This window comes from Callorhinus ursinus, unplaced genomic scaffold (assembly GCF_003265705.2).
Source record: "Callorhinus ursinus isolate GAN/ISIS: 27379988/994484 unplaced genomic scaffold, GSC_fseal_2.0 scaffold45, whole genome shotgun sequence".
In the NCBI taxonomy this organism is placed as follows: Eukaryota; Metazoa; Chordata; class Mammalia; order Carnivora; family Otariidae; genus Callorhinus; species Callorhinus ursinus.
The window spans coordinates 6,644,653-6,672,184 of record NW_027397107.1 but is presented as its reverse complement, the minus strand read 5'-3'; the positions used below and the strand labels follow the sequence as shown (position 1 = coordinate 6,672,184).

Sequence of the window (27,532 nt, the reverse complement as noted above, 5' to 3'; positions counted from 1 at the left end):
GTGTGGATCCCACCCAACCCCAGCCTTGCAGCCCTGCACCCCCGACCCACCTGCAGCCACTCAGAGGCATCATTGGTCTGAGCGGTCCAGGCTGAGAGACAAGCAGGCTGAGAGACAGTAAGCAATGTGCCCAAATCTCACACACACACACACACACACACACACTCCTAATCGCCACACCAGGCTGTGACATCATTGCCACCAGCCACGCCCCCTCCCAGAGCCATGAAGGCCTACCTGCTGGTAACGGGGGAATGAAGGGGACGCAGCTGTCCTCCAGCAGGTGGAAATGAGAGCAGTAAGAACCCCCGGGGCTCAGGGCAGATCCCGCCCCCTTGCCCAGCAGCCCCTCCCTCCGAGTCCCCCAGAGGGCCTTCACACTCAACACTGACCACTCCGGGTGCTGTCACTCGGGGCCCGGGCACAGGCCTGCCCCACTCAGCAATGTGCCCAGCTGTTCGGCATAGTCACCCCCACCTGCAGGTGGCCGGAGCAGTTAGGGGTGGACAGGAGGAGACCAAAGTCCCGAGTGAACGATGGGTGTATCTCACACCTGGCCGAATCCTCATTCTGTGTCCTCTGGGGGCCTCTGGGGGTGGGGGAAGCAGGCATGGACACCCACGCCTCCAGCTGGGAGCAGGCTGGAGTATATGGTGCTTACACCACCGTCTCCCCAGACGCCTGCACTCTGGCCACTAAAGACTTTGCCTACAGCTGTGCGGATATCTACCGGCTGCCTGCTAATCGCACCACCTCCTTGTGATGGGTGTTCACCAGGTCATCCCCACGCTCCTCTCACAGGGAGAGGCTACTGCGCTGGGAGGCGGGGTGTCCCCAGGCAGCCTCAGGCCTGGGGCAGCTTTGCAGAGGAGGCCATGATCCCAGGCTCAAGGGGGACCCCTCTACAGATCCACTGCTTCCCTGAAGTTGGTGCCCCCTCACTCCTGGGCCTCCTGACGAAGTCAGCCTTCCAGGGGAAATGCCATCGGGAGGGGCACTGAGCCAAAGGCCAGGACTCTCTGCTCCATCCCTCACTATGTGACCCTGGGAAGGACCCCAGGGAGGAGTGCTTCTCATAGACCAACCAAGGATCTTGTTAAAATGAAGATTCTGTTTCCACATATCTAGGGTGGGGCTGGAGCCCGTGTTTCTACAAGCTCCCAGGTGATGCTCATACTACTGGGTCCTCGGAGCTCACTTTGAGTAGAGGGCTGTAATCCACCCAACCCAGCCCGTCTCCCACCCTGACCCAAGCCACCTTATCGTCCCACAGGACTCCCCTCACCCGTGATGGCCCTCTGCCCCCATTCCCCCCACACAGCCTAAGGGACCCCTTCTAGACACACCCCAATCCTGTCATATTAGCACTCCCCCTACCCCCACATGGCTGCCCCTTATTCTGAGGATAAAGATCTGAATCCTTAAAATGATCCATACAGCCCAACTCGTCTGGCTCCATCCACCTCTCCAGCCTCACCATCCAGCAAGCTGCCCCTCACTCTCTAGGCTCCAGCCCCACTGGCCAGCCTTCTATCCTTCAGCATGCCCCAGGGCCTTTGCACTTGCCAGCTCCTCACATGCCTGGAATGCTCTTTCCAAGTTCTTCATGTGGCTTGCTCTGTCATTCAAGCCTCCACTCAAAAGCCATCCCAACAGGGGAGTCCTCATGCCCAGACCTCAGCACCACACATGTGCACACACCCACACACACGTGTATATACATGCACACACCAACACTTTCACCAGCCCGCTGGAATGCCGATTAGGGAAAGGAGAAGATCCAGATCTTGAGGAAAGCAGACAGGACAGCTGCACAGCTTGCCAGGCTCGCCGTCTCTTGGCCCAGGAGGGAGCCAGCTGGGATAGGACCATGAACCATGCAGGCAACTTTAATAGCCAAAGGCTGCAGAGCCCCCAGACCTGCGCTGTACCAGTAGCTTAAATCTCCTTTTAGCAGAAGGCAGTCTGTAACTCCCCATTTAAACAATAAGGCTCAAAAAGGCAATGACCCTGGGAGAGGAAATGCGATGACTTAAATTCACACTTTAAAAGGACGGGTCTTGAGTAAGACAAGAAAGGCAGAGAGCCACCTTTTGGCTCTGCAGCTCTGCCTAGCGAGCCCTACAGTTCCGCCAGCGGCCAGCAGGTGGCGCTGTGGCTGCCAAGAGAGGGAAATAACCCCGGGAGAGCCGCGGGCTGAGACAAAGTTGCTCAGCCCAGCCCCTGCAGCCTGACATGGCCAGTGATGACTTTTTCCTGGCTCATCAGAAAACCGGTCTCTTTCTGGTGCCCCCCACCATCCCTCCATCTGGGACTCTGTCTGGAAAGGGCAGCAGAAAGGCATCAGCTCCAGCCCTAGGACTCTAGAAGTCCCCACCTTTCTCTTGAATGATGAGTCACAGGAGGTCTGGGGGGGCGGGGGGAGAGAAGCACTAAGTGGGTGGGTGTCAAAAGCCCAGGGATTTAGACCAAGTTTTAATACCTACCAGCTTGTGTGCACTTGATAAATAATTTATCGGGGCCTCCCTTTCTGTATTCATTCACTCGTTCATTAAATGTGTATTGAACATCTACAATCCAGGCACTCTTCTAGGCACTGGGACTACAGCCGTGAAGAAAACAAACTCCCTGACCTCATGGAGTTGACATCCATAAAACAGAACTCATGCTACATGTTCTAGAAGCTCAAGGAACCAATCAGAATAACAGAAAATACTTTGACAACTCAAAGGGTGTCTTTTTTTTTTTCTCCCACCAACCTAAATGCCAAGGGTTGGCAGATCACAAACATGGAGGCAAGCGCTCTCAGAGCCAGGTGATCCCTCCCATGGGCATCTCTTGTGGAAGCCCAGGTCCCCCACCTTGCTGCCGTCCCACCCAGCTCAGCCTGGCTGAGAAGGAAGCAGGCAAAGAAGCCCATTTCTTAGCATTGACCACAGCCCCCCTCTACTCACCATTCAGCTCACAGCCAAGGAGCTCAAAGCGGAGGGTGCAGCCCCGGTGGCAGATGATGGGCACCAACCTCACGTACTGCACCTCCAGAGGGAAGTCAAACAGGTTGACTTTCAGGCCACTGTTGTCCATGTTACCCACAAATACCTAGGAGGAAAGCCGATTGGAGGAATGGGTCAGTGCAGGCAGTCCAGCTTCCTGGGGTTGCCTCACCTCCCTCGCCAGGCCTGGGAGGCAGAGATGGGGCTTAGCAGAGCCAGCAGGGGGTCAGTTCTTCCTCTGGCCACCCACAGCCCTCAACACAGATTCCCCTTTCACACCCTTCTTGGTCATCATGGGGCGTGGGCACAAACCCGTCTTTCACACAGGGCCACCCATCGTCTATAGGGTGCCTCTGCGAATTAGGAAAAGGCACTCCTTTCTCAAGACACTTTATTATACTAATTACCCCACAGGCAGAAGTACACAAACCTGTGACATCCACATCATGCATGGTGCTCACTTAGTAATGACATCCTTGAGCAGTATACAACCTGCACAACGTACATGGTAGCCCTGAATGCTCAGAATGCATCCAACCTCCACCACTACAGCCACCCTCAACAGGTCATTGAACCTTTCTGAGTTTCATTATTCTCATCTATAAAGTAGGAGCTATATCACTTGTAACCACAGAACATGGGCATGATGTGGGTTTCCCAAATTCTGGGAACCAAGAGGCAACTGATGACCCACCACATGGCTAATCATCCAGCGTACCCTCACTCCATTGGGAGCCCTCAAATAGCTCTGGAGCCCCAGAGGGTGCAGACCACAGCCGTTCTTTAGAGCCCTCACCTTGTCTCCTGTCCCCTCTGCACTCTGGATAAACTGGAACTTGCGTCCGTTGACGCTGTAGGCCACCTTGAAGGTCTTCAGGTACTCGGCACTGCCGGCGCGGCTGGCGCCCTGTGTCACCACGCCCGTCACCCGCATCTTCCGCATCAGGTTCACCTGGACCCCAGGAGGGAGGTCAGTACCCTTATCGCCTGGGTTCTTTAGACTCCCTCCACCCTCCCTACCTAGAAAGAAGGGGGGGCTTTCTCATCGGGACCTCTCAGAGCTTTGGGCCCAGTGCTCAGGGAAGCACACAAAGAGGGACGAGGCCCCCAAAGGCTTCATCCAGTGCAAAGAGCCCCTCCACAGCCTGGGGTCTGCTCCTCCTCATCCAGCCCCACCACTCCAGGAACACCCCCCCGCCCGCCCGCCCCCCGCAAGACTGCCCTCCACTTACAGATACTTCACCTATGGGAACCCACGACCTTGCTACCTGGACCTCGGTTATGACCCCCCCAAATGCAGGCATACTCCCCTCACCTTGTCCCCTCCCACCACTCTGCCCACCCCAGAGCCATTCTTTCCATACCTGGATCCAGGGGTTCTTATCATAGTTGCTGGCCGTCCAAGCATTGACAATGCCCGTGCGGTGCAGACGGGCCAGCTCAGGGGCCCAGCGCTGTAAACCCATGAAGCCCAAGTGCACAGATGAAGCAGCGATCTGTGCGTCGGAAATGGCGCCCGTCTCCATGCCCAGCGGCATGGCGCAGGCTGCAGGGGTAGGGGGAGAGGGGGGAGGTGGCAGTCAGGCGGCCACCCAAGCACGCGGACCCCAGAGGACCAAAAAATAACATAGTGTGGCCTCTGCCGAGACCCAGAGCAGAGACCAGGAAAGGACTCTCAGGGCCCAAGAAAAGGTGCATGGTGAGGAGGGGGGTGGGGGGGCCAGACAGCCATGGGGGGTTGGGACCCAGGGCTGCCCGAAGGTTCCAGGCCAGGCCGGCACCCATGGCACTGCTGGGACTGGCAGCCAGAATCTCCTGTGAGGCTGTGGTAGATGGTCTCGTTTTCACAGGGCGTCAAGCAGCACCAGTGGGGTGGGCGTGGGGGGGCAGGGACGGACTGGTGGGAGGGAATTCCAGTGTGACCTGCTCTTCAGTGTCCTCAGCCCACCAGGAGGACCATCATATCCAGCCCAACCCCTGGCTTCCCCAGGACGGCTTTGGGAGAAGGGGCACCCCAGTTGGCAGTGACCAGTACTTGTACTGGACACAAAGCAATAAGCAAATCATGGGGCGCCTGGGTGGCTCAGTCAGTTAAGCATCTGCCTTTAGCTCAGGTCATGATCTCAGGGTGCTGGGATGGAGCCCTGCATTGGGCTCCCTTCTCAGCAGGGAGTCTGCTTCTCCCTCTGCCCCTCCCCCCACTTGAGGTCTCTCTCTGTCAAATAAATAAATAAATAAAATCTTTGGAAAAAAAAGGCAATAAGCAAATCTGCCCAGACCTTTCTACAACCCCACTGGCAGGACTTTTCTGGGTGTGGCGTGAATACCATTCCATTTTCTCTCCTACTTTTTGCTCCTTCCAACTATTGGTCTTAAACCAGCCATCTGCCAAGTTGCCCCTGGCCAAGGGGCCATCACCTTCACCATTACCCCAGGGATGTGGTCCTAGGGGACCGAGCCCTTCTCATCCCCCAGAGATGCCCCATGCAGAGAAGCCAGGGATAGATCTATTCTTGCTACAACAGCCCAGGTTCATGCTGAGCTTGGTGCTAGGCCACTCTTGCCGGGAAAGTGTAGCCATGCAGCCAAGATCAGAACTGGCCAGGGCCTGAGCCAGGATTGGCAACCAGGTCCTCACACCTCACATGTTCACACTCTAAGGGACCCCACTGTGCATTCTTTGGGGTCCTTGTGGGCTCCAAGGCAACACACCACCTAACAAGGAGGGGCTGCAATGGTCCCTCTGGGGGCTCTCCCCCCTTTTTGGCTGCCTCCTGCCTTCTGCCTCAGGAGCTGCCTCATCCAACCTGGGGCAGACCCCAGGCAGCAAAGCTGAAGGCTAGGCGGGTAATTCCAACTCGAGCACACCCATGGTTACCTTGGCTCCCCACACAGTAATTAGTGGGCACACCTGGCCCCACCCAGGGCTGTCTGCCTTAGTGACCCCCCAACTACAGACACGCACACACACACACACACATGCACACATTCCTCCACTCAGGATCTCAAAAGACATTGGCCTCCGCCCCGAGCCCAAGGGACAGGCCCTCCATGCCGCCGCCTCTGAGGTGCTCTCCCCCAGGCCCCAGCGCCCACCCAGCTGGCCCAGCACCCCCTCCTCCTTCTGCAGATCCACAAACCTCAGAAAGCATCCCCACATCTGCCTGAAGGGGGACCGTCTGCCCCTGCCCAAGATGCTTAGTGGCAGACCCACTGGACCAAAGAAGCTGGACGCCCTGAAGATGCGGACTCAGGCGCCCGCCCATAGCAGGCAAGGACTAATCCCAGCTTGGTGGGAGGGACTCCAGCTGGGCCAGGAGGGAGGACAGCGTGGACAGCCACCGCCAGCACTGGAGGCTGGGCACCCACCCAGGGCCATTCTGTGGCTGAGTGGATAACCAGGCAGACCAGGCAGGTCAGCCCCTCTGCACACGCCGGGCCTCTGACCGCCTGACCATGAGGGGACGGCCCAGCCTGCCCAGGCCTCTCCCTCCTCCCTGAGCTCTGTGATGAGGCCGCAGTCAAACTTGGGCCAGGAACTGTCAGACTCCAAGGCCCCAGCCCTACTTACTGACCTCCTGGGCCCTAAGATTAAGAATGTGTTTGTTTTCCCCTCTTGGTAGAAACTCTCAGGACCTAACCCTCATGTTGTGTGTCTGGTTCATGGTGACCCAGGCAGCAGAACTCTCTGACCTCTGGGGCCACCACCACCCTTCACTCCCCTGCAGCGACATCAGGCCTGGCCAGCAGTCTGAGGACAGAAGGCCAAGCAGGGACTAGTCCAGGACAACAGAACCGCTAACTAACGCTTTGTCCTACCCTCAACCTACCAAAGGACGTCCTGAGGCAGGGAATGAGGCCAGCACACGGCCTGGGCTGCTCAGGACCTCCCCCATCAGAGCAGGCACCCCCAGATACTCACTGGTCTCACAGTGGACACCTGTATAACCGTGAGGACACTTGCAGACATACTGGGTGAAAACATCCCCTCTGTACAAGTCGCCAATCACCTGGCATTCGGCATCATTGTAGCAGGGGTTTGGAAAACAAGGACCTAGGGATGGAGAGGCAGGTAAGCTGGGCAAGGTAGCAGGAAGGAGCTGGGGACAGAGACAGGCAGCAGCGGATGCCCCAAAAGGACCCTCTGCGCAAACTCAGCCCCCTGCCCGCCTCCCCCTGCCATCCCCTCCCTGCCTCCCCCTGCCATCCCCTCCCTCCCTCCTCTGCCAAACGGGAGCCTGGGCCAGCCTGGCACCAAAAAGGGTCAGATGCAGGCGAATCAGTCCCAGTGAGGGAAGCACCGGGCTTTCCAAGTGCACAGGGAGTTTCCAGAGAAATTCTGGCTGACCACCACGGGAGAGGTGCCGGGGACCACCACCCACTCAGGGATGAACTGGGCCCAGCAGCCAGGGCTGCAGCTGGGAGCTGGGTGTGGAGAGGGACGCAGGGCCCAGGGCAGATACCTTTCTCTGTCTCATTGCAGATCAGTCCCGTGAAGCCTTCGGGGCAGAGGCAGTAGAAGGGGGTGTTGTCCTGGCCCAATAAGCAGGTGCCACCATTCAGGCACTGGCTAGAGTCACAGAAGTCACCTGCAATGTCACCAGCTCAGACTCAAGAAGAGCAAGTCATTCATTCAGTAAATACTGGGGGCGGCGGGGGGGGGGGCTACCATGTGCAGGCTGGGTCGCTGAGACAGGGGAACCAGGTGTGGTCCAGGCCTCAAGAAACCACTGGAAAGAGGGGGACAGTCACTGGGTGATGAAGAGGCATCATCAGCTCTGACGGAAGCCTGCATGAAGGGCCACTGGAAGTATGGTTTCTGCCAGAGTTGGAAGTTTTGCAGCGGGGACAGGTGAGCTGGGTCTAAGAGATGGAGTGGAGTGTGCCCGAATGGGGAGTGAGGGAAGAACATTCTAAAGAAGGGCAGGAGCACAGGGCCATGGCAAGCTGGAGAACAGGACGACAGAGTAGAAAGGGTAGGTAGGGGCCAGACCCGCAGGGACCTTAGGAATGACAAGCTCAGACTTTCCATCCTGCAGACCCTTAACCTTCCTTCAGCTGCCCACCATTGTCCACCAGGGGAAAAAAGAAAAAAAAAAATCAGAGATTCTCACGGGTGAGGTGGGAGTGGGGAAGCCATTTCCCATTCTGGGAAGGAGAATATGGAGAAAAGGCCCTCTGCAGAGCTGTGGATGGGCTCCCCTGGGGCAGGGAGGTGTCCTGGGGCTACACAAAGATCCCTAGGGCTCCCGGGTAGGAATCTGACAGGAGTGACTCAGGTAAGTGGCTGCACGGGCCTCCTGGTGAGGAGGAATTCAGGTGACGAGGAAGGCAGATTTGAGAACCCCCGCAGACAGAGGAGGAGGGCTGCAGAGGACCACACCGCTTTGGGCTGGGGGGAGCTGGGGGGCAGATGTGAGCTATTAGTGCACCCCACCAGGCCAGCAGGCGGGTAGGGGATCTCCTAGCTGACCTTCGCATCCCAGAAGGGCCTAGCCCATCATGTGGGGTAAGACATGAGAAATCGCTTTTCCTCCCCATAGAGTCATGCCATCCCAGGCTGGGGGAGGTGGGGGGGCGGCTCCTGAAATCCCAAAGCTCCAGAGAGCTGGGCCAGCTCCGGAGAAGGGAGCAGAAGGAACAGCGAACACCGTTAATGAGCACTAGAGTTCTCTGAGCACCGCCTGGGCCGCGCCTGGGAGCTTAAGGCAGGCGGCTCCCAATGAGCTATTAGTCACTGGCTTTAAATAGCAGGTTAATCCCCTCCCCTGACCTGGCAGGCTGCGGGCACTGCCACAGACAGAGCCTTGGGAATGACCAGAGTCCTGGGCTCCTGTCCCAACAAAACCCAACTCCCCTTCTCCCCAACCAACCGCACCCTCTCTCCATTCTGCTCCAGGGCAGAGCGGTCCACTTTCAGGACAGGGAAAGGTGGCCTCTACCCCCCTCCGCCAGCACAGGTCTTAGGCTGACTCACCTGCACACAACAGTCCTGGTACTTTTCCCTTTTCAGGAAAAGCCAGATCACCCTCTACAAAACCACCTTGGCAATTTCAGAGTCCTGCCTTTGTGGGTGATTTTCCCAGGAACATTTAGCCAGGGCTCAAGTTGTGGGGACAGAGAGGAGTGGAAAGGGACTTCAAAGACCCAGCTGGGTCTCAGGGTCGCTGGACAGCCACCAGCTGCGTGTCCCCAAGTGTGCGCGAGCTTGAGGTTCTGGCTCCAGGCCTGGGGGTCGGACTGTGGCAGGAAGACAGCGCCAGGGCTCAGCTTTGACCCCCTCACCCCTGCTTTCTTTGAGAAAATGAGGGAGGGGGTGCCCGAAGCGCGCCGACCACGGGTACCTCTTCAAAGCCCTGGAGGCGACAGGCTGTGTGGGCCCCACGGTGAAGAAATGGGGCATCCCCAGGACCAGCCCGCCGGAGGCCCAGCTGTGCGCGGGAGGCCTCCTCCGCGGGGGAGGAGGAGCGAGGAAGATACAGCGGCACGCCAAGGCCGCGGGAGGGAGTCGAAGCCACCAGCCCAGGGGCGGCCCTCTCCAAGTCCCTCCCCAGGCTCTTGCCCCCCTCCCCCACCCCGTCCTGGGCCCCACCCAGAGCCCCATCCCCTTCCTCCGCCTTCCTCCGCCTTCCCGGCCCTCGCTCATCCCACCAGACACCTACAAGCCGGGATGCAAAACTCCAATGACCAGAGCTTGCGAGGGAGTAGCCAGGGAAAGTTGGCTGGACAAGGCTTGTCAATACAAGAGTCCTATTAACTTCCAGGTGGAAGACGCGCCAGAGTCGGGCACAGTTCAATGGCCTCATTTTACAGATGGGAAAAGAGAGGCCCGACACAGCAGATTCCTTTGTTATGTGTAAGCCCCATCCCTGGGGGCCGTGGGGCTGTCACCCGGTGTCCCGAGTCCCCGCCCCACTCTCAAGCCTCTATCACCATCCAGAACGCCCGAGCGCGGAGACCGCAGGAGAGGCCGAGCGCATCCCCATGTCCGGCCGGGGCGCAGCCGGAGAAGTCGCCCCTCCGCACGGCCCCGGCTTTTGGGCCAAGTTTGTAAACAGTGGTGGTGGAGGGAGGGCGCCGCGGCGAACTTCCGAGCGGCGCGGAGAGGAGGGGCGAGGGCCAGAGGGCGGTGCGATCGACTCACCGGAGGCGGCGAAGAGTCCCGAGGCGCAGAGGAGCGCGCCGCAGAGCGCGGCCAGCAGGCGGGGGCCCGGCATGCCGTGGGGACGCGGGAGCGGGTGCTCGGGCCGTGCACACGGCGGGGCTCTCACTCCGGCTCCTGGACGGGAATAAATCAGGCAGCACAGCACCGCCCCCGGCCTGCGAGCTCCGCCCAGGCCCTCGGGAGGCGGACCCGAGGCGGGGCTCCGCGGCCAGCCAGGGAAGGGGGGCAGCGGGGGGTCCGCGCCCCCACCTCCCGCCTCCCGCCGCCACGCCCCGCGTCCCGCGGGGAGCCGGTGATCAGGCCCCCGAGTCCTGAGTCGATTGGACCGGGAAGGCCTCGGGAAGAGTTGTTCGGTGTTTCGGTTTTTTTAAATTTTAGACTTAAGATGCTTAGCCCTTATCCATAATGAGAAAAATGCAAATTAAAAGTACAGTCAGGCCAGGTTTCACTTATCAGATTGGCAAGTGTCGAATTATTAGCGCACTGTTAATGCGAGGCTGTGGGAAGCAGGCCCAAGCATGCATTGTCGGAGGGAGTCTAAATTGCTTCAACTTCTCCGGAGAGCTACTTGGTAATACCTACCAGAGTGACCGAGACGGAGACCCTAAGACCTAGCCATTGCACTTAAGAGCATTCCTGCCATCCAAATTCACTGTGTAAAATGACGCATATACAAAGATGTCCTAGCGTACCATAGCAGCATCCTTTGAAAGGATAAAGGACTAAAAAGGGAATCAACAAACCTTTTCTGTAAAGGGTCAGATAGAAAATATTTTAGGATTAGCAGGCTATACCGTCTCCAGAGCAACTATTCACCTCTGCCCTTCTGGCGGGCAAGCAGCTGTAGACAGCCTCCCAGGAAATGAGCATAGTGGTTGCCTAAGGGGAAGGAAACCAGGGGACCAGGGTGGGGAGAGACTTGCTGGTCACATTGACTTTTATCTAAATGACTCTTTTTATCATCTCTCTCTCTCAAATACATAAATAAAATCTTTAAAGAAAAAGAATAATTTCATTTATAATAGCATCAAAAGGAATAAAATACTTAGGAATAAATTTAAAGTGCAAGACTTGTACACTGAACACTACAAAACATCACTGAAAGAAATTAAAGACCTAAATAAATGGAAAGTCATCCTTGTTCATGGATGACTTGTTCTTGGAAGACTTATCTTGTTAAGATGGCAATAATCCCCAAATTGGTATAAGATCAACACAATCCCTATCAAGATTTCAGCTGTCCTTTTTCAGAAGTTAACAAGCTGATCCTAGACTTAATATGGAAATGGATAGAACCGAGAATCTCTAAAGCAATCTTGTAGGGAAAAAAAAGTTTGGAAGACTTCTATTTTCCAATTTCAAGACGTACTACAGAGCTACATTAAGCAAGACCATGTGGTACTGGCATAAGGATAGACATATGGATCAATGAATAGAATTAAGAATCCAAAAGTAAATCCATACATCCACGGCCAGTTGATTTTCAACAAAAGTGCCAAGACAATTCAGTGGGGTAAGAGCAATTTTTTCAACAAATTATGCTAGAATGACTGGATAATCACAAAAAAATAAAGTTGGACTTCCACACTTTATATAAAAATTAACCCCAAATAGATCAAAGATGTAAATATAAGAGCTAAAACTATAAAACTCTTGGAAAAGAACAGGTACAAATCGTTGTGACCTTAGATTAGGCGTGGTCTCTTAGACCTGACACCAAACACACACACACAACCAAAGGAAAGAGTAGATTGATTGAAGAGTAGATTAATTGAACTGTATCAAAATTTAAAATTTTTATACTTCCAAGGACACTATCAAAAAGGCAAGAAGACAAGCCACAAAATGAGAGGCAATATTTGCAGATCACATGACCGATAAGGCCCTAAAATTCAGAATACTGGAATATTAATAACTCGTAACTCAACAACAAAGGACAACCCTGTTTTAAAATGGGCGAAGAATCTGGATAGATCTTCCTCCAAAGAAGATATACAAATAGCCAATAAGCACATGAAAAGATGCTTAACATTATTAGTCATCAGGAAAATGGAAATCAAAATCAAAACCACATGAGATACCACTTCACACACCCACTAGGATGGCTATAATCAAAAAAACATCATAACAAGTGTTAGTGAGGATGTAGAGAAATTGGAACCTTCACACATTACTCATGGGATTGTAAAATGGTGCAGACACTGAAAACTAGCGTGGCGGCTTCTCAAAAGGTTAAGTAGAGAGTTATCATATGACCCAGCAATTCTACTCCTAGATGTATACCCAAGAAAACTGAAAGCATATGTTCATACAAAAGCTTACACATGAACGTTCATAACAGCATTAATAGCCAGCAACTGGAAACCACCCAAATGTCCAGCAGCTGATGGATGGATAAACCAAGTAGTATATCCATCCAATGGACTATTATTCAGCCATAAAAATAAATGAAGATCCAATACTCGCTGCAACATGGCTGAACCCTGGAAACATGATGCTAAGTCAAAGAAGCCAGACGCACAAGGCCATGATTCCATTTATATGAAATTCCAGAACAGGCAAATCTATAAAGATAGTAAGTCGATGAGTGGCTGTCAGGGGCTGGGGTGAGGGCAGAATGAGAAGTCATGGTTCATGGGTGCGGGATTTCTTCTGGGGGTGATGAAGACGTCCTGAAATTTAATAGTGATGATGGTTCCATAACTTGGTGAGTATGCTAAAAACCACGGAACTTCTCATTCTAAAAGGATGGATTTTATGTTGTGTGAATTATATCTCAATAAAAAAGAATACAACTCTTCAGAAATCTGTCTCAAATCAGTAAGTCACTCAACAAGCATTTATTAAGCAGTAACTGTTGTGAGCATTGGCTGGAAACCCTCACTGCACATTAGTGTCACTTGGGAAGATTTTTATAAAAATACAGATGACCAGGATACATTCCAAGGCAAATAAGTCTCAATCCCTGTGGAGCCTAGGAATGAGTATTTTTTTAAAGCTCCCCAGATGAGGCTAATGTGAAACTAATAAGAGAACCACTGGCTAGACTCAATGAGGAAAAAGACAAAAGACCTAAGCCTTGGGACCACAAGGGGACAGGGGGTTTTAACAGGTAAAGAAAGGATAGAGAAGGAGGGGATTTTCTTATATGATCTGACCCTTCTAGAGTTCAGTGGGCTAGTAGCTCCTTGGCCTGAACACTTCTTACCCAGTACTAGAGCATCCCAGGATTACAAGATGGTCGTACCATGATCATCTGAAACAGTTGTCCACTTAAAAGCTTCAGATTTTGTTCATGTATATGATAGGAAACCAGGTATGCTTTTATTTTTTAATTACTCATACCCCTACACAATCAGAGATCATACTCTGTCTTCCAGAAACTTAACAAAAATTCCATTAAATTGACAAAACTCGAAGTTGATGGGGCTGTGAGGAGGGAAATAAACATTTACACCTAATTGGTGGAACTACAAGTTGATTCAGCATCTGAATCACTGACTGTAGCAAGACCTACAAAACTTGACCTTGTATTCTGCTTTGGGCAAATTCACTGGAAGGAAATTACCCAAATAAAAAGCAATGTACAAAGATGCACATGGTACCACTATTTATGGTTCTGAAAAATTGATAACAGTCCAAAATGCCCAGAGGTGAAGAGCTAAACAAACATGCTAAGACACAGCACAGTGTTGTTTTAACAAATGAAAAGGATGTGTAAGTTTGCAGGTGAAAGAATGTGCATTGGCCAAGCAGAGTGCCTGTCCACAGCCTCCGTCCCTCTGAACTCACCAACAGCACACCTAGGTAAAAATCGCCTCACACGGAGACACGCAGAAACAACAGTCGAGAGAGAATTGAGTCGCAAACAGACAAAAAGTGTATAATCCCATGATTCCGCTTATATGAAGTATCTAAAGTAGCCAAATTCATAGAGGGGCACCTGGCTGGCTCCGTGCGAGGAGCATGTGACTCTTGATCTTGGGGTTGTAGGTTCGAGCCCCATGTTGGATGTAGAGATAGTTAAAAACAAAACCTTGAAAAAAATATAGTCAAATTTATAGAAAGAAAAAGTGGAATGGTGGTTGCCAGGTGCTGGGGTGTGGGGGGAAAGGGCAGCTCCTCTTGAAGCGGGGCAGAGTTTCAGTTCTGCAAGACGAAGAAGTTCTGGAGATTCTGCTCCACCATGGCACAAACATAACTGACCCTCTTGAACTGTATACTTAAAGATGATTTAGATGGTAAATTGCATTTGCATTTTTTACCACGATAAAAAAATTTATTTTTTTAAGATTTTATTTATTTATTTGAGCGAGAATGAGAGAGAGAACACGAGACAGGGGAGGGTCAGAGGGAGAAGCAGACTCCCTGCTGAGCAGGGAGCCCTATGGAGGACTTGATCTTGTGACTCCAGGATCATGACCTGAGCGCCCCAAAAAATTAATTTTAAAAGAGTTAGAGAGTGGGGCACCTGACTGGCTCAGTCAGTGTGCGAGCATGTGACTCTTGATCTTGGGGTCATGAGTTCGAGCCCTATGTTGGGGTAGAGTTTACTAAATAAATAAGTAAATATATAAATAATAAAATTTAAAAAGAGAATTGAATCATTATTTTATTCCACCAACCCTGAGCCAAGCACCATTCCAGGCACTAAGGGAACAGCTGTCCACAGGGGCCTTACATAGGTAAGGAAAGATCATTAATATGATGTTACATGTCAAGTATACCTCAATTTATGTTTTTAAGTTTATTTATTTAAGTAATTGCTACACCCAATGTGGGGCTCAAACTCACAACCCAGAGATCAAGAGTCACGTGCTCTCCTGACTGAGCCAGCCAGGTGCCCCAAGTATACCTCAATTTAAAAAGAGAGAAAAAGGATCTATTTCAGGTGCTAGCAAGTTCTCCAGAGATGACAGGACATGATTGTGTGACATAACACGGAGGAGAGAAAGGGGACCAGTTTAGATGGGTGATTAGCAAAGCCTCATCTGAAAAGGTAACATTCCCACTGAGACCCTGAACCGTAAGAAGCCAGCCTTACAAGGATCTGAGGAGGCAAAAGTTTTGCAAAAGGAACAGAACCGAGAGCTCAGAAACGGACCAACACCAACAAAGTCCACTGAGTTTTGACAAAGGAGCTGTGCAATTTAGTGGAGAAAGAATCTTGGCAACAGATAGCGTTGAAACAATTGGATGTCCGTGCACCCCAAAATCAAGTTGAAAACAAGCTTCATACCTTGTACAAAACTTAACCCAAAATGGATCATAGGCCTAACTGTAAGACCCAAAACTATAAAACTTCTGGAAGAAAACAGAAGAAAATCTGCATGATCTTTGGTTTGGGGATGAGTTTTACATACATACAATACCAAAAGCAGGATCCACGAGAAAAAAATCGATATAATTGGACTTTCTCAAAAGTAGACCCTTTGCTCTGTGAAAGACACCAGTAAAAGAATTAACAGACAAGCCGCAAACTGATAGAAAATATTTGCAAATCACATATCTAATAAAGAACATGTATCCAGAATAAATAAAGAAATCTTAAAACTCAAAACTCAAAATAAGAAAACACGCATTTTTTAAATTTAAAATTTACATTTAAAAATTTTTAAATGGACGAAAGAGCTAAACAGGCAAAAAAAAAAAAAAGACCTATGGATGGCAAATAAGCCTATGAAGACATGCTCAACATAATTTTCCATTAAAGAAATAAAAATGCAAAGAACTATTAAATATCACTGCCTACCTATTGGAATGGCTAAAATCCAGAAAACCTGACCATGCCAAATGCTCGTTCATTGCTGGTGAGGAATGCACAGTGGTGCAACCACTTTGGAAGACAGGTTGGCAGCTTTTTTTTTTTTTTTTTTTTTTTTAAGTTTTTTTTTTTTAAGATTTTTTACTTATTTATTTGAGAGGCAGAATGAGATAGAGAGAGAGCATGAGAGGGGAGAGGGTCAGAGGGAGAAGCAGACTCCCTGCTGAGCAGGGAGCCCGATGTGGGACTCGATCCCGGGACTCCAAGATCATGACCTGAGCCGAAGGCAGTCGCTTAACCAACTGAGCCACCCAGGTGCCCCGGGGTTGGCAGCTTCTTACAAAGTTAAACATAGAATTGCCATCTGACCCCAAAGCAATCGTACTCCTAGGTAATTTACCTAAGAGAATTAAAACTTCAGGTAACACCAAAACCTATTTGCTGAAAAACCAATGTATACCACAGCTTTGTTCATCATCATCAAAAACTGGATGCAACCACGTTGTCTTTCAGTAGGTGAATGGATAAACTGTGGAACACCCATACAATGGGATCCTGTTCTGTGATAAAAGGACAGAGCTATTGATTCACACATCAACATGAAGAAACCTTAAATGCATTTTGCTAGGTGAAAGAACACAGATCAAAACAACTACATGTTGTGTGATTGTATTTACATGACATTCTGGGAAAAGCAAAACTGTGGGGGCGAGAAAAACAGATGAGCGGTTGACAGGGGTTTGGGGAAGGGGTAGGTGGTTAATTGCAGAGGGGTGGACTGGGGGAATTTTAGATGATGGGATTATCCTGCAGGATCCTGAAGTGGTAGATACAGAATGCTAAGCAACTGCCAAATGGGTAGAAATTGACAGCCCAAAGATTGAGCTTTAACATATGCACATTTAAAAAAATCATCAAGAGGGGCGCCTGGGTGGCTCAGTCAGTTAAGCATCTGCCTTCAGCTCGGGTCGTGATCCCAGGGTCCTGGGATGGAGCCTGCATCCCTCAGCGGAGAGCCTGCTTCTCCCTCTCCCTCTGCCTGCCGCTCCCCCAGCTTGTGCTCTCTCTCTCTCTCTCTCTCTGTCAAATAAATAAACTCTTTTTTTAAAAAATCATCCAGAATGTTGGAAGACTCCAGACTGTGACAAAAGAATCTAAATGTATAAATAACTGCACTGTAAGCAGTGGGGTTTGGGGTGGGGGGGCTGGGGTGCGGCAGGGAGGGGTGTGGAGAGGAATTGACCTAAATAACTTTGGGAAACAGTGTTTGAACCAGAAACCATAAGGCTAAAGACAAAAGGAACTGTATATAACTGCTGAGTCCCAGAGGCAGCCCAGTTGTTCCTCACGGGGATATGGGTTAACAATTCTGAAATTGCGTGTGCCTGCACCCTGACCTGAGACAAGGAAGTGACTGATGGATGGGAGGCATCGGGATTCTCACTGCTGGAGAGGGAAGTTAGAGGGAAGCAAGGAGGGAGGCTGGACCAAAGCACACAATCCTGGGTTTGTCAGAGACGTCAGTGTGCATTCCTGCTCATCTTCATTTAGATACAGATGACAGGTGCAGAAATAACTACGGATAAGTGTATATATACGCGTAGGTGTGTGTATATGTGCGTACACAGAGGTTAGAATGCGTGTGCATGTTTCCTAGCTCTGTCTGCTAACGGGAACTAGAAGCAGCGACAGCCCAGTGCTCAGACCTTGGTCTGTATTACATGTTTCCAATAAAAGGAATCAGGGCTCCTTGGAGAAATGGCCAATTCTAGGGCTAGGGCAGAGAGAACACAAGATGAACCTGGGGCATCCAGAAAATGCTTTAAAAAACAAAAGGATGAGGGCATGTGAAACAGATAAAAAAGCTAAGCTAAAAGAGTTCCCAGTCACCAAAATGGGAAAAAGGTAAGCAATAAAAGATATAAGGTGCTATTGGACTATAACCCAAAGTATTAAATAAATATCCATGAGTCCATAGCAGTACAAATAATTGAATGAATGAATGAATGAATGAATGAATGAACAAATACAGAAGAATTGCAAATAATCTTGTAGCTACTCTCTCCTCTAGCAGTTAGAGCTTACTGGCCCTCCCCTCATTTGAACAGGGACTGTGCTCAGTGACTTGTTTCCAAAGTACCAGAAGGACGGAAAGAATAGTAACTTTTCAGTGGAACCATGTTTCAGAAAAGGTACCTCCTCCTTTCCCCAGGTGATCAAGGAGAACAGCATCAGTGATAAGTCCTGTGGATTGCATTGCCCCCAATGATAGGATGAGAAGTGGGCTTTACCTCTGTAGTCTTCCTTCTAGGAACCCATCACCCTTTAGAAAAATTAGAAAAACCACAGACAAACCCAAGTTTCAGGACATTCTACAAAACCCTAGACCAATACTCCACAAAACTATCAAGGCAAGTCTGAGAAATTGTCCCAGGCCAGAGGAGACGAGAAGACATGATGCTAAGTGTATGCAGCATTCTGCATGCCAGCCTGGAACAGAAGACAATAATGGAAAAGCTAGCAAAATCCCAATAAAATATGGAGGTTCGGCTATAATAATGTGCCAATGTTGGCTTCTTAGTTGTGACAAATGTGCCATGGTGAGGTAGGGTTTTGACAATAGGGAAAACTGGGTAAGAGATCGATAGGGACTCTTGAACCATCTTTGCAAATTTTCTATAAATATGAAACTATTCTAAAATTTTTAAAATGTTGAAAGGGGGGCAGGGCTTGAGAAAGGCACAAGCCTAGCTGATTGGTCAGGAGCATGAGGGCCCACATATCAGGACTGACGAAGGGTAAGGGGAGAAGAACCCAGAGAGGCTGCAGAGACAGACCAGAGCCCTGGTGGGGCCTTGTCTGCATTTGAATCCTCATTCTGCATTATGCCAAGTGGGTGATCTTGGGCAAATTCTTTGCTTTCCATTCATATGTTGAAACCTAATGCCCAATGTGATGGTGATAGAAGGTGGGACTTGGGGAGGTGCTTTGGTCATGAGGGTGGAGCCCTCACGAATGGGATTAGCTCTCCCATAAAAGAGGCCAGAGAGCTCCTTTGCCCCTTCCAGCACATTACGGACACGGCGAGAAGGCACCAGTCATGAACCTGAAAGTAGGCCCTTGCTAGACACCGAATCTGCTGGTGCCTTACTCTTGGACTTCCCGGCCTCAAGAACTGTGCGAAGGAAACTTCCCTTGTTTATAAGCTACCCAGTCTCTGGTATTTTGTTATAGCAGCAAGAATGGGCTTAGATGTTCTTCAATCTCTCTGAGCCTCCATTTTCTCATCTGTAAAATGGAGCAATAATAATGCTCTCCTCATGGTTACCAGTTTGAGGCTGATATTAACATCTTTGTACGTCTTGTGAACAAATGCCCACATAACTGTTGGATATTTACCTAGGAGTTGCTAGATCACAAGGCATGCACATACTCGGCTATGGTAGATCCTCCAAATAGTCTTCCGATGTGGCTATACCCCTCCAAGAGATTTCATGTATTTACTTTTGCACGTAGACTGAAATCCACACTCTTTACCACACAGAAAATGAAATGTTGAGAACAAGAAACCAAATGTAAGAGAGTACATGTTCTGTAATTGTGTATATAGAAAGACAAACTAACCAACGGCTTAGAAGTCGAAATAGCGGTTACTCTGGCTGGAGAGCTAGGGACAGATCGAGGCACAGGAGGGCCTCCTGGGGGCTGGATCTTGTTCCGGTAGCTAGCTACACAGGTGTGTTCACTATGTGACAATGCCTCAAGGTGTGTGTTTTGAATACACTTTGCACTTTGGGAAAAACTTACATTAAAGAAAATTCCATTGAAGGACTTTGGGAAGAAGAGTGCCATTGTTTCTAAAGGTTGATTCTGGCTGCTCTGTGGAGAATGGGTTATAGAGAAACAAGAGAGAGACGCAGAGACCAGCTAGGAGGCTAGGGCAGTGGTCCAGGGGAGGGAAGGTGGTTGCTAGGAGCTGGGTGATGGTGAGTGGTGGGGGGAGTTGTAAAGGAAAGGATAAATATTGGAAGGATTTTGGAAGTGGAGCTGACAAGACTTTCCAGTAGACAGGATGTATGGGCTTGGGCAAGAGAGGGCTCAAGGATGACACCCAGGTTCTGGCCTGAGCAGCTAAGTGGATGTCGGTGACATTTTTATTGAAACAAATTGCCTGTCACTCATTTATCTCATCCACACCCGCGGGGCTCCTTATCTGCAAGGCCTGGGCACAGTGCCCCGCAATAGGAAAGGAAGCACCCCTAAAATATTTATGGAATGAATGACTTGACTATCCCCCTTGGGCAGAACCAGATCCAGGGTGTGGGAGGTGACGGCAAAGCAGATTATAGATGAGAGGAGGAGTGCTTAAGTCACAGGAATGACAGGGACCGAATAGAGAATATGGTCAACAATACTGTAATGATGTTGTGTGGTGACAGGTGAGGACTGCACTTGTGGGGAGCCCAGCATAATGTAGTGAGAAGCGGACTTACTATGTTGTACCCCTGAAACTGATGTAACACTGGGTGTCAATGTTACATTTAAAAGTATTTTTTAAAGAGAGAGAGGGGGCGCCTGGGTGGCTCAGTCGGTTAAGCGTCTGCCTTCGGCTGGGGTCATGATCCCAGGGTCCTGGGTTCGAGCCCCGCGGCAGGGTCCCTGCTCGGCGGGAGCCTGCTTCTCCCTCTCCCTCTGCCTGCTCCCCACCTCCCCCGCCTTGCTTGTGCTCTCTCTCACTCACTCTGTCAAATAAATAATTAAAATCTTTTCAAAATAGAGAGACAGGGGGACGCCTGGGTGGCTGTCAGTAAGCGTCTGCCTTCGGCTCAGGTCATGGTCCCAGGGTCCTGGGATCGAGCCTCGCATCGGGCTCCCTGCTCCACGGGAAGCCTGCTTCTCCCTCTCCCTCTCCCCCTGCTTGTGTTCCTTCTCTCGTTGTGTCTCTCTCTGTCAAATAAATAAATAATCTTTAAAGAGAGAGAGAGAGAGAGAGAAGTGCTCCCCAGTGATGGCAGCTATGTATGCAACAGGGGACCGACTCGCCTCATGGGCGGTGGGCTCCCTGTGCGGGAAGGGACTGAAGCGAAGGGCATGTGTCAGGAGGACAGTGTAGGAGAGGAACAGTGAGGACAGGCGACCTCTGAGGTCTACACCACCTCCAGGGTGCTGGTTTGCGATGACCCTCCAAGTGCACGGGAGGCCAGGGGGGGCCCGGCCCCCCGCTGCTTTCCAGCACTGGTGAATGCAGGCATCACGTGGGCTTGAGCAGAGGATCGAGGCGGCCCCACACTCACACCCTCCAAGTGCACACCCCCTTTCCCAAACCAGATGCTCTGAACACACATCATGATCTGCGAGTAAACATCCCGGCCCAGGGACCAAACAACCCCCTTTTGTTTCCAAGCCAGAGACCAAGGGCCAGGGGCCAGGGCTGGCGAATAAACATGCTTTCAGTTGAAAAACGTAAAAGTGTTTTCTCACTGAAACCAAAGGGGTGGGCCAAATTCTGAGGTTCCTTTATGTGATTTTCCATACTTTGGCTGGGGCTTCAGTTGACCACTGTCCTCACGGATTTCTCTGGAGACTCCCTCCGCCCTGCCGAATTTCCCCTCCTCTGAACACCTGAAGCTCCAACATTCAGAACCAGCCAAGCTCTATTCATAGTGGAGCGGCGCCCTGAGATGTCTCCTCACCGGGATTGTCTGCTCCTCTGGGACAGGCCGCCGGGGGTTGTGCAGAAAGATTTAGACCTGGCACCTGGATTCAAGCCCCAGCTTCACATCTTACCTGCCTGGTGATCTTTATCAAGCTGCTACTCAGGCACATTTATTTTCTTCATGTAAAGTTCGCCGCCTCCTCTCCTTTCCAGGAGGTCAGTGACATACGGTACAGTTTTCTCCCAGGCCCAGAGAGGTCCTAGGCGTTTTCATCTGCTGGGGAACATGCCCACATCTGGGTTGGGTTTTGGTCTGCAGAGTCAAAAGGATGTGGAAGAAATGCTTTAGAAAAATCTATTTTTAAAGGGCTCTGCTCAAAGCCTTTCTACGTGGGCCAGCTGGACATCTGGACAACCCATCTCATGAAAGAGACCAGAGCGAGGCCATTTCCGGAAGAACATCAAGTTCTTCCCTGGAAATTGTTAAAAAAAAAAAAAAAAATCCAGGGGCACCTGGGTGGCTCAGTCGTTAAGCGGTTGCCTTCGGCTCTGGTCATGATCCTGGGGTCCTGGGATTGAGCCCTTTATTGAGCTCCTTGCTCAGCAGGGAGCCTGCCTCTCCCCTGCCTGCCATTCTCCTTGCTTGTGCTTGCTCTCTGTCTCTCTCTCTTGCTCTCTGTTTCAAATAAATAAGTTAAATTAAATAAAAAAAAATTAACCCGAGTAAATTTGAAGATCTAATGGGTTTATTAAATGATTCATGAATTGGGCAGCATCACATCTAGCAAGTAGAAAGGAGCTCTGTCAAGTTATAGAGAAGGACAGATTTTTTAAAGGCAGAGAGGGAACAGGAAAAAAGGAAACTATTAGCAAGGAATGCATTGTTTTAGGCAAGGCTGTCCTCCTTGGAAAGGGTCTATCAGTAAATTTCCTAGAGCTGACCAGGAAATTCCATGTTGGCTGGTTAAAGGTTACATTCCGGGGAGGGTTGAAAGTGCAGTTAGGTTAGGTATTAAGTCTTGGTTTACTGATGTGAGGCCTTAACATAAGTGACTCCAGTTTGGACTGTGGTTTTCTTTTGAACAAAATCAAACCCAAGGAGGCCTAGAGGCAGAGCCCCAAATTGGGCAGGACTTGAGGGGCTGATCAGCAAACCACAGGCCCAGGAGTGTTTATCACTGGCTAATCGCCCCCCACCCAACACCCAGTCTCCCCCAATCTCATCCTCCAGCTGGAAGGGCCTGTCTTTAAGGATCTGGTAACCTTGTCTAAACACAGATCCCTGACCTGTTTAGGAACTGGTTGTCTTCCTTCTACTATTACCCACCTTTTGAGCCAGCAGCCATGCTTGTCAGATACTCTTTCTGCCATTTCTCCCAAGAAAAAGTCAACCCTCTCAATGAACTGAGTAGCAGACTTTAAATTTCTGACTTCTTGTTCCAAACCTACTGCTCTGTGGCTCTGGCCTCAAAGCCTCCTGAGTCCCAACAGATGTCAGATGAACATCCACAAAGCTACCAGGTGACCAAGTTGGTTGGTCCAGCCTTTGATAAACTTCAGATATGCCACTGAGACTGGAGGGAGCACAGCTTGGCCGGATGGGGCAACCTCTTCACCAGAAGGGGGAATTTGGACTTTATTTCCTGCCCTAATCCCTGTGCCACATACTTAGCCATCAAGCAATAGCCTCCCTACCTAACCCTTCCTGTGTTCATTCATTCATTCAAAAATATTGAGCAAATACCAAGTTGTGTGGTATGAGGACCCACTCAGAACCCCAGAGTTGATGTAAAGAATGTTTTTTAATTTAATTTTAATTTATCTTTCTTAAGTAAACTCTACGCCCAGTGTGGTGCTCTAATTCACAACCCTGAGATTAAGAGTCGCGTGTTTCACTGACAGAGCCAACCAGCTGCCCCAAGAATATTTTAAGCTGAAGATGTTTGAGATTCAACAGATGAAGGAAAAAGCTTTATGGGAGCTTCCATATTTGACTAAAAGCAGAAACTTCTAAGAAATGAGGATTGCCGTAAGTTCCTTCTTTGGGACAGATCTACTCCCAGGAAAGAGTAAACTTACCATAAATTCCCTCTCTGGAGGAGCTTTATGGCCCTGAAGAAGAAGAAAGACCACTCATACCTTTATAGACAGACATCATCACAGACATTCTTATGTCCTCTTTGTTCTCCTAAAGAAACTTCTTCCCATAGGAGCCTTTTCTCCCCCTTTCCTTTCCCTTACTAAATTAGATATAGGAGCCCCTAAATCTAACCCTCCCTTTTGAGTTACTCATTATTAAGCACTCCAGTATATAAATAATTTTCATTTGTTAACCAGTCTTTTGTCAGTTTAATTCACAGGGCCCCAAGAAGCGAACTTAAGAGGGTAGAAGCAAAGAGTTGGGGTTTTTTTCCTTCCCAGCAGTGGTTTGTACTGACTCTTCTTTTACCCTTCAGATCTCAGTAGGGCCTGGAGCCCCTAAACCCCTCATTTAGGACTGCCAACCTCTTGATCCTAAGACATTAAACCCTTCTCATTGGGCCCTTGGGGGTGTCCCTGTCCCCAGCCTTACTCCCTGGCTCTCCTAACTCTCCAAGTGTCTACTAACCTCAGCAGAGGAAGTCCCTGTTATGTTGGTCTTGAGCTCAAAATCCACTCCTTTCCCAGCACAACCACAGGCCTAGCCTATTTGTCTTTCTAGAAATTAGATTCTAGATTCTATTTGTCTTTCTGGAATCTAGAATGTTGATTGATGCCCTGGAAGCTCTTGCCAGACAATATGGTGACCTTTGGCCAAAGGAGCTTTGGCACAGAGTCCAGACCCTTTCAAAGTCTCACCAGCAGGTGACTTATAAAAAAGCCTCTGTTTCCCCAATAATCCAATTCATCATTGCTGAATCAGATATCCCCACATTTCTAAAGGGCAAACGTTTGTCCTTAGAGATAGGACCACCTAATCTTTACGGAGGACAGGGCAGCGTCCCGAAGGGCCCTGTGATTAGCCAGGCTGCCCCTCTGATACTGAGTACTTTACACCACTCTACCCCAGCCCCTTGGTCCCGCCAGAAACAAGAAAAGATCCCAGTGAGCCCAGAATCCTTACCGGGGACTCTCAGCTACACACACAGAGACCTGGCCTTAGCTTTGAAATGAGCACTTGTAAAGAAAGGCCCTCCCCCTCTGCCACTGTCTGAGGGTGGGGGTTGAGGGGAAGTCATTTTTCCGGTGATCTCTGTGTTTGGGAATGTAAAGTTGAAACGTCTCCGGAGGCATGCAGGCAGTTGGAAATAAAGCTCCTGGGGGCTAGTTGATCCAAACAGATAGATGTGAAAATCATCAGCTCTAAGGTGGTAAGCCCACCCATGAAAATGGGGGCGCCCCCTTGGGGGCACATGTAGGGGCAAGGCAGAGTCTATGTGTTTTCACCTGCCTGGCTCTTCGAAGATGACCTCCTTCATCTCTGGCCAACTCCCCCGGGGAACTTGAAACAGAAGAAGGGGCAGGAGGGAACTAAGAAGTTCTGAGCGCCTACTAGCCATAAGGCAACATTAGGAGAGGAGTAGGCCATGGAGTTCCAAGTCCTCCAAACTGGGATTGAGACTGGCTCTGCCACTTTTGTAGTGGGACGACTGGAACCGGCTAATAATGTGTGGGGCGCAGTGCAAAATGAAAATACCAGGCCCTTTGTTCAAAAATTATGAAGAATTTCAAGATGACAACACGAGGAGTCCTGTGAGACAGGTCGCAAGCCCAGGAAGCCCCCCTGGGGCAATTTGGGGCAAGTTCTTTTCTTTCCCTCTGATTCTCAGGCTTCTCAAAAGTAGTTGTGACCTGCACAGGACCAGGTACCTAGATGGAGCTAAAATTTGGGTTGTTCCCATATCCTTTCTTTTTCCACAAGACTGTTAACTTCCTTGAGGGACATGGCGAACTTTTCCAACTTTTGTGATCACAGTGACTGGCATACAGTAGGTGCTCAATAAATGTTACAGAAGCATGATGTTCCCAAGTTCTTGCTGATCCTAGAACCTGCCTCCCTTTCAAAGACAGTCGACTGGTCTACCAGCTGCTTATCTCAACGTCCTATTTCCTTGCTCGGGTCACAGGGACTTCGGGCCTTGACCCCCGAATCCCCACCGCTACGCCAGGGATTAGGTCGTCCACTCCTCTAGTTTTCTTCCACGAATGAACTCTCAGCCATCTGTTTGGCCCTGTACCCTCCAGTAACAATGCTCAAGAAGGTTATTACAGATACTGCCCCTTACCTGGAAAAAAATCTTATTGGTCGATCATGAATTTCAGAGGATGGTACAAAACATCACTTTTCCTGTGAGGGCAAGGCTGGCTAGAGACCCAGGCACCCCTTTACCTCTCTGGTAACCCTTCCGTCCCTTTTGCATCCTCTCCCTCCTCCCTGCAAGCCTGGCTTCACTCTGGCAGCTGCCCTGGGGGGTCCAGACACCTGGGATCTTCTTCCTGGTTCCATCCTAGGAGGGAGGTGCGATGGGGGCTCCAGGGGCCTCAGGCCTCTCAGATTCACCGAGGTGAGAGTCAGCAGGGCAGGCAGAACTTTCTGTCACCTCCCCTAGACTTGACCTTACTTCATTATTGTGCTACAGGGGCGCCTGGCTGGCTCAGGTGGAAAAGCATGTGACTCTTGATCTCAGTGTCCTGAGTATGAGTCCCACACTGGGTGTAGAGATCACTTAAAAATAAAACCTTAAAAAATAAAAATAAAAAAGAACCTAATTATGCTACCAAACTGGATGCGAGGGAAGCACCTGAGGTGGGGAAGCACACAGAAAACCAGTCCGACCCCTTGAACCACAAGCCATGGTTGATCCAGACACTGACCCACGAGCCACGGTTGATCCAGACACTGACCCACGAGCCACGGTTGATTCAGACACTGACCCACGAGCCACGGTTGATCCAGACACTGACCCACGAGCCATGGTTGATCCAGACACTGACCCACGCTTGTGAAGTGAGCCTAGAAAGTGACAGCTGCTTCATGAAATTGCCCGTCCTCATCTTGAGCATTTAGGATCTGCCAGGCCTGATGCTGAATGCCAAAGGGTGACCAGAAGGAGCTTGGAGCCCAGTGGGGAGGCAAGCTCGTCCAGGACTAACAAGGCAAACTTCAGCAAGAGCCTCATGACAGGGTCTGGCAAAGACCGCAGTGGTTCTCAGGGACAGGACGGACAGCAGACCCCATGCTCCCTGCCTCTCTCTGTAAGGGCCTCGGGGGGCGGCTCTGATGCTTTCAATCCAGAGATGCTAGCAGAGCTCTAAGCCCATTTCCTCCCTGAAGTAGCAAAAGGATGCCCCCTTGTTGCCGTGACCCCCCGATGAACGCGGAGGAGGGGATGTCCCAAGGCCCTCTCCTTCGGAGTTCGCTCCTGGCACCTGACTCCTGAGTCCTTGGGGTGGCAGTCCCCACTGGCTTCCCCCACCCCTCCCAGAGAACTGTCACACCCCTGCTGTCCTGGCCTCCCTGGGGGAGAACCGGCAGCCCCTTTCTTGCTCACCCCAAGCACCCCAACCATTTTCCTGAAGGCTGCTATTGAAATCTCCGGCCCGCACCACCACCACAAGGCTGTCACCAACTGACCCCCACCACGCCGCTCAGGTCTGGGATGGGGGAGGGCAGGCCCCGCCTTCTGCACACCACATGCCCCTCCTTGCCACTGCTGGGGAGCGAGAATTTCCTGTCCCCTTCAAGGTCCTTCTAGCCAGACTAAGAATCAAATGGACATGAGACCGCTTGACAAGAGAAAATCAAACTTAGTTCCATACATTCAGAGAATCCACGCGGCCATGGACATTCCAAAGATGGTCGGGCAAGATAAGTTATACACACGGTCGTTCTGATCTAAGAAGAGGTCAGGGGTCTGGACTTCAAAGAGAACAGAAGCAATTCCTAGGAAGAGGAGAAAGTGTAAATGTGTTGT

At 50.5% G+C, this 27,532-nt stretch overlaps 1 protein-coding gene across 2 annotated transcripts in view; it reads right to left on the bottom strand.

The window, feature by feature from the left end:
* MFGE8 (milk fat globule EGF and factor V/VIII domain containing) overlaps positions 1-24,205 on the bottom strand; it is a 26,883-nt gene extending 2,678 nt beyond the window's left edge. The window contains exons 1-8 of one of the 2 annotated variants that reach the window (XM_025893305.2): positions 24,187-24,205; positions 21,710-21,891; positions 10,138-10,272; positions 7,457-7,582; positions 6,916-7,047; positions 4,358-4,539; positions 3,790-3,945; positions 2,955-3,099 (exon numbers count right to left, since the gene is read on the bottom strand). In XM_025893305.2, coding sequence (XP_025749090.1) covers positions 2,955-3,099; positions 3,790-3,945; positions 4,358-4,539; positions 6,916-7,047; positions 7,457-7,582; positions 10,138-10,210 — 814 coding nt within the window. In that variant the 5' untranslated portion in view covers positions 10,211-10,272; positions 21,710-21,891; positions 24,187-24,205. The remainder of the gene's footprint in view (positions 1-2,954; positions 3,100-3,789; positions 3,946-4,357; positions 4,540-6,915; positions 7,048-7,456; positions 7,583-10,137; positions 10,273-21,709; positions 21,892-24,186) is intronic. The other variant, XM_073882266.1, reaches the window with a different exon arrangement.
* Positions 24,206-27,532: the final 3,327 nt, after the last annotated feature.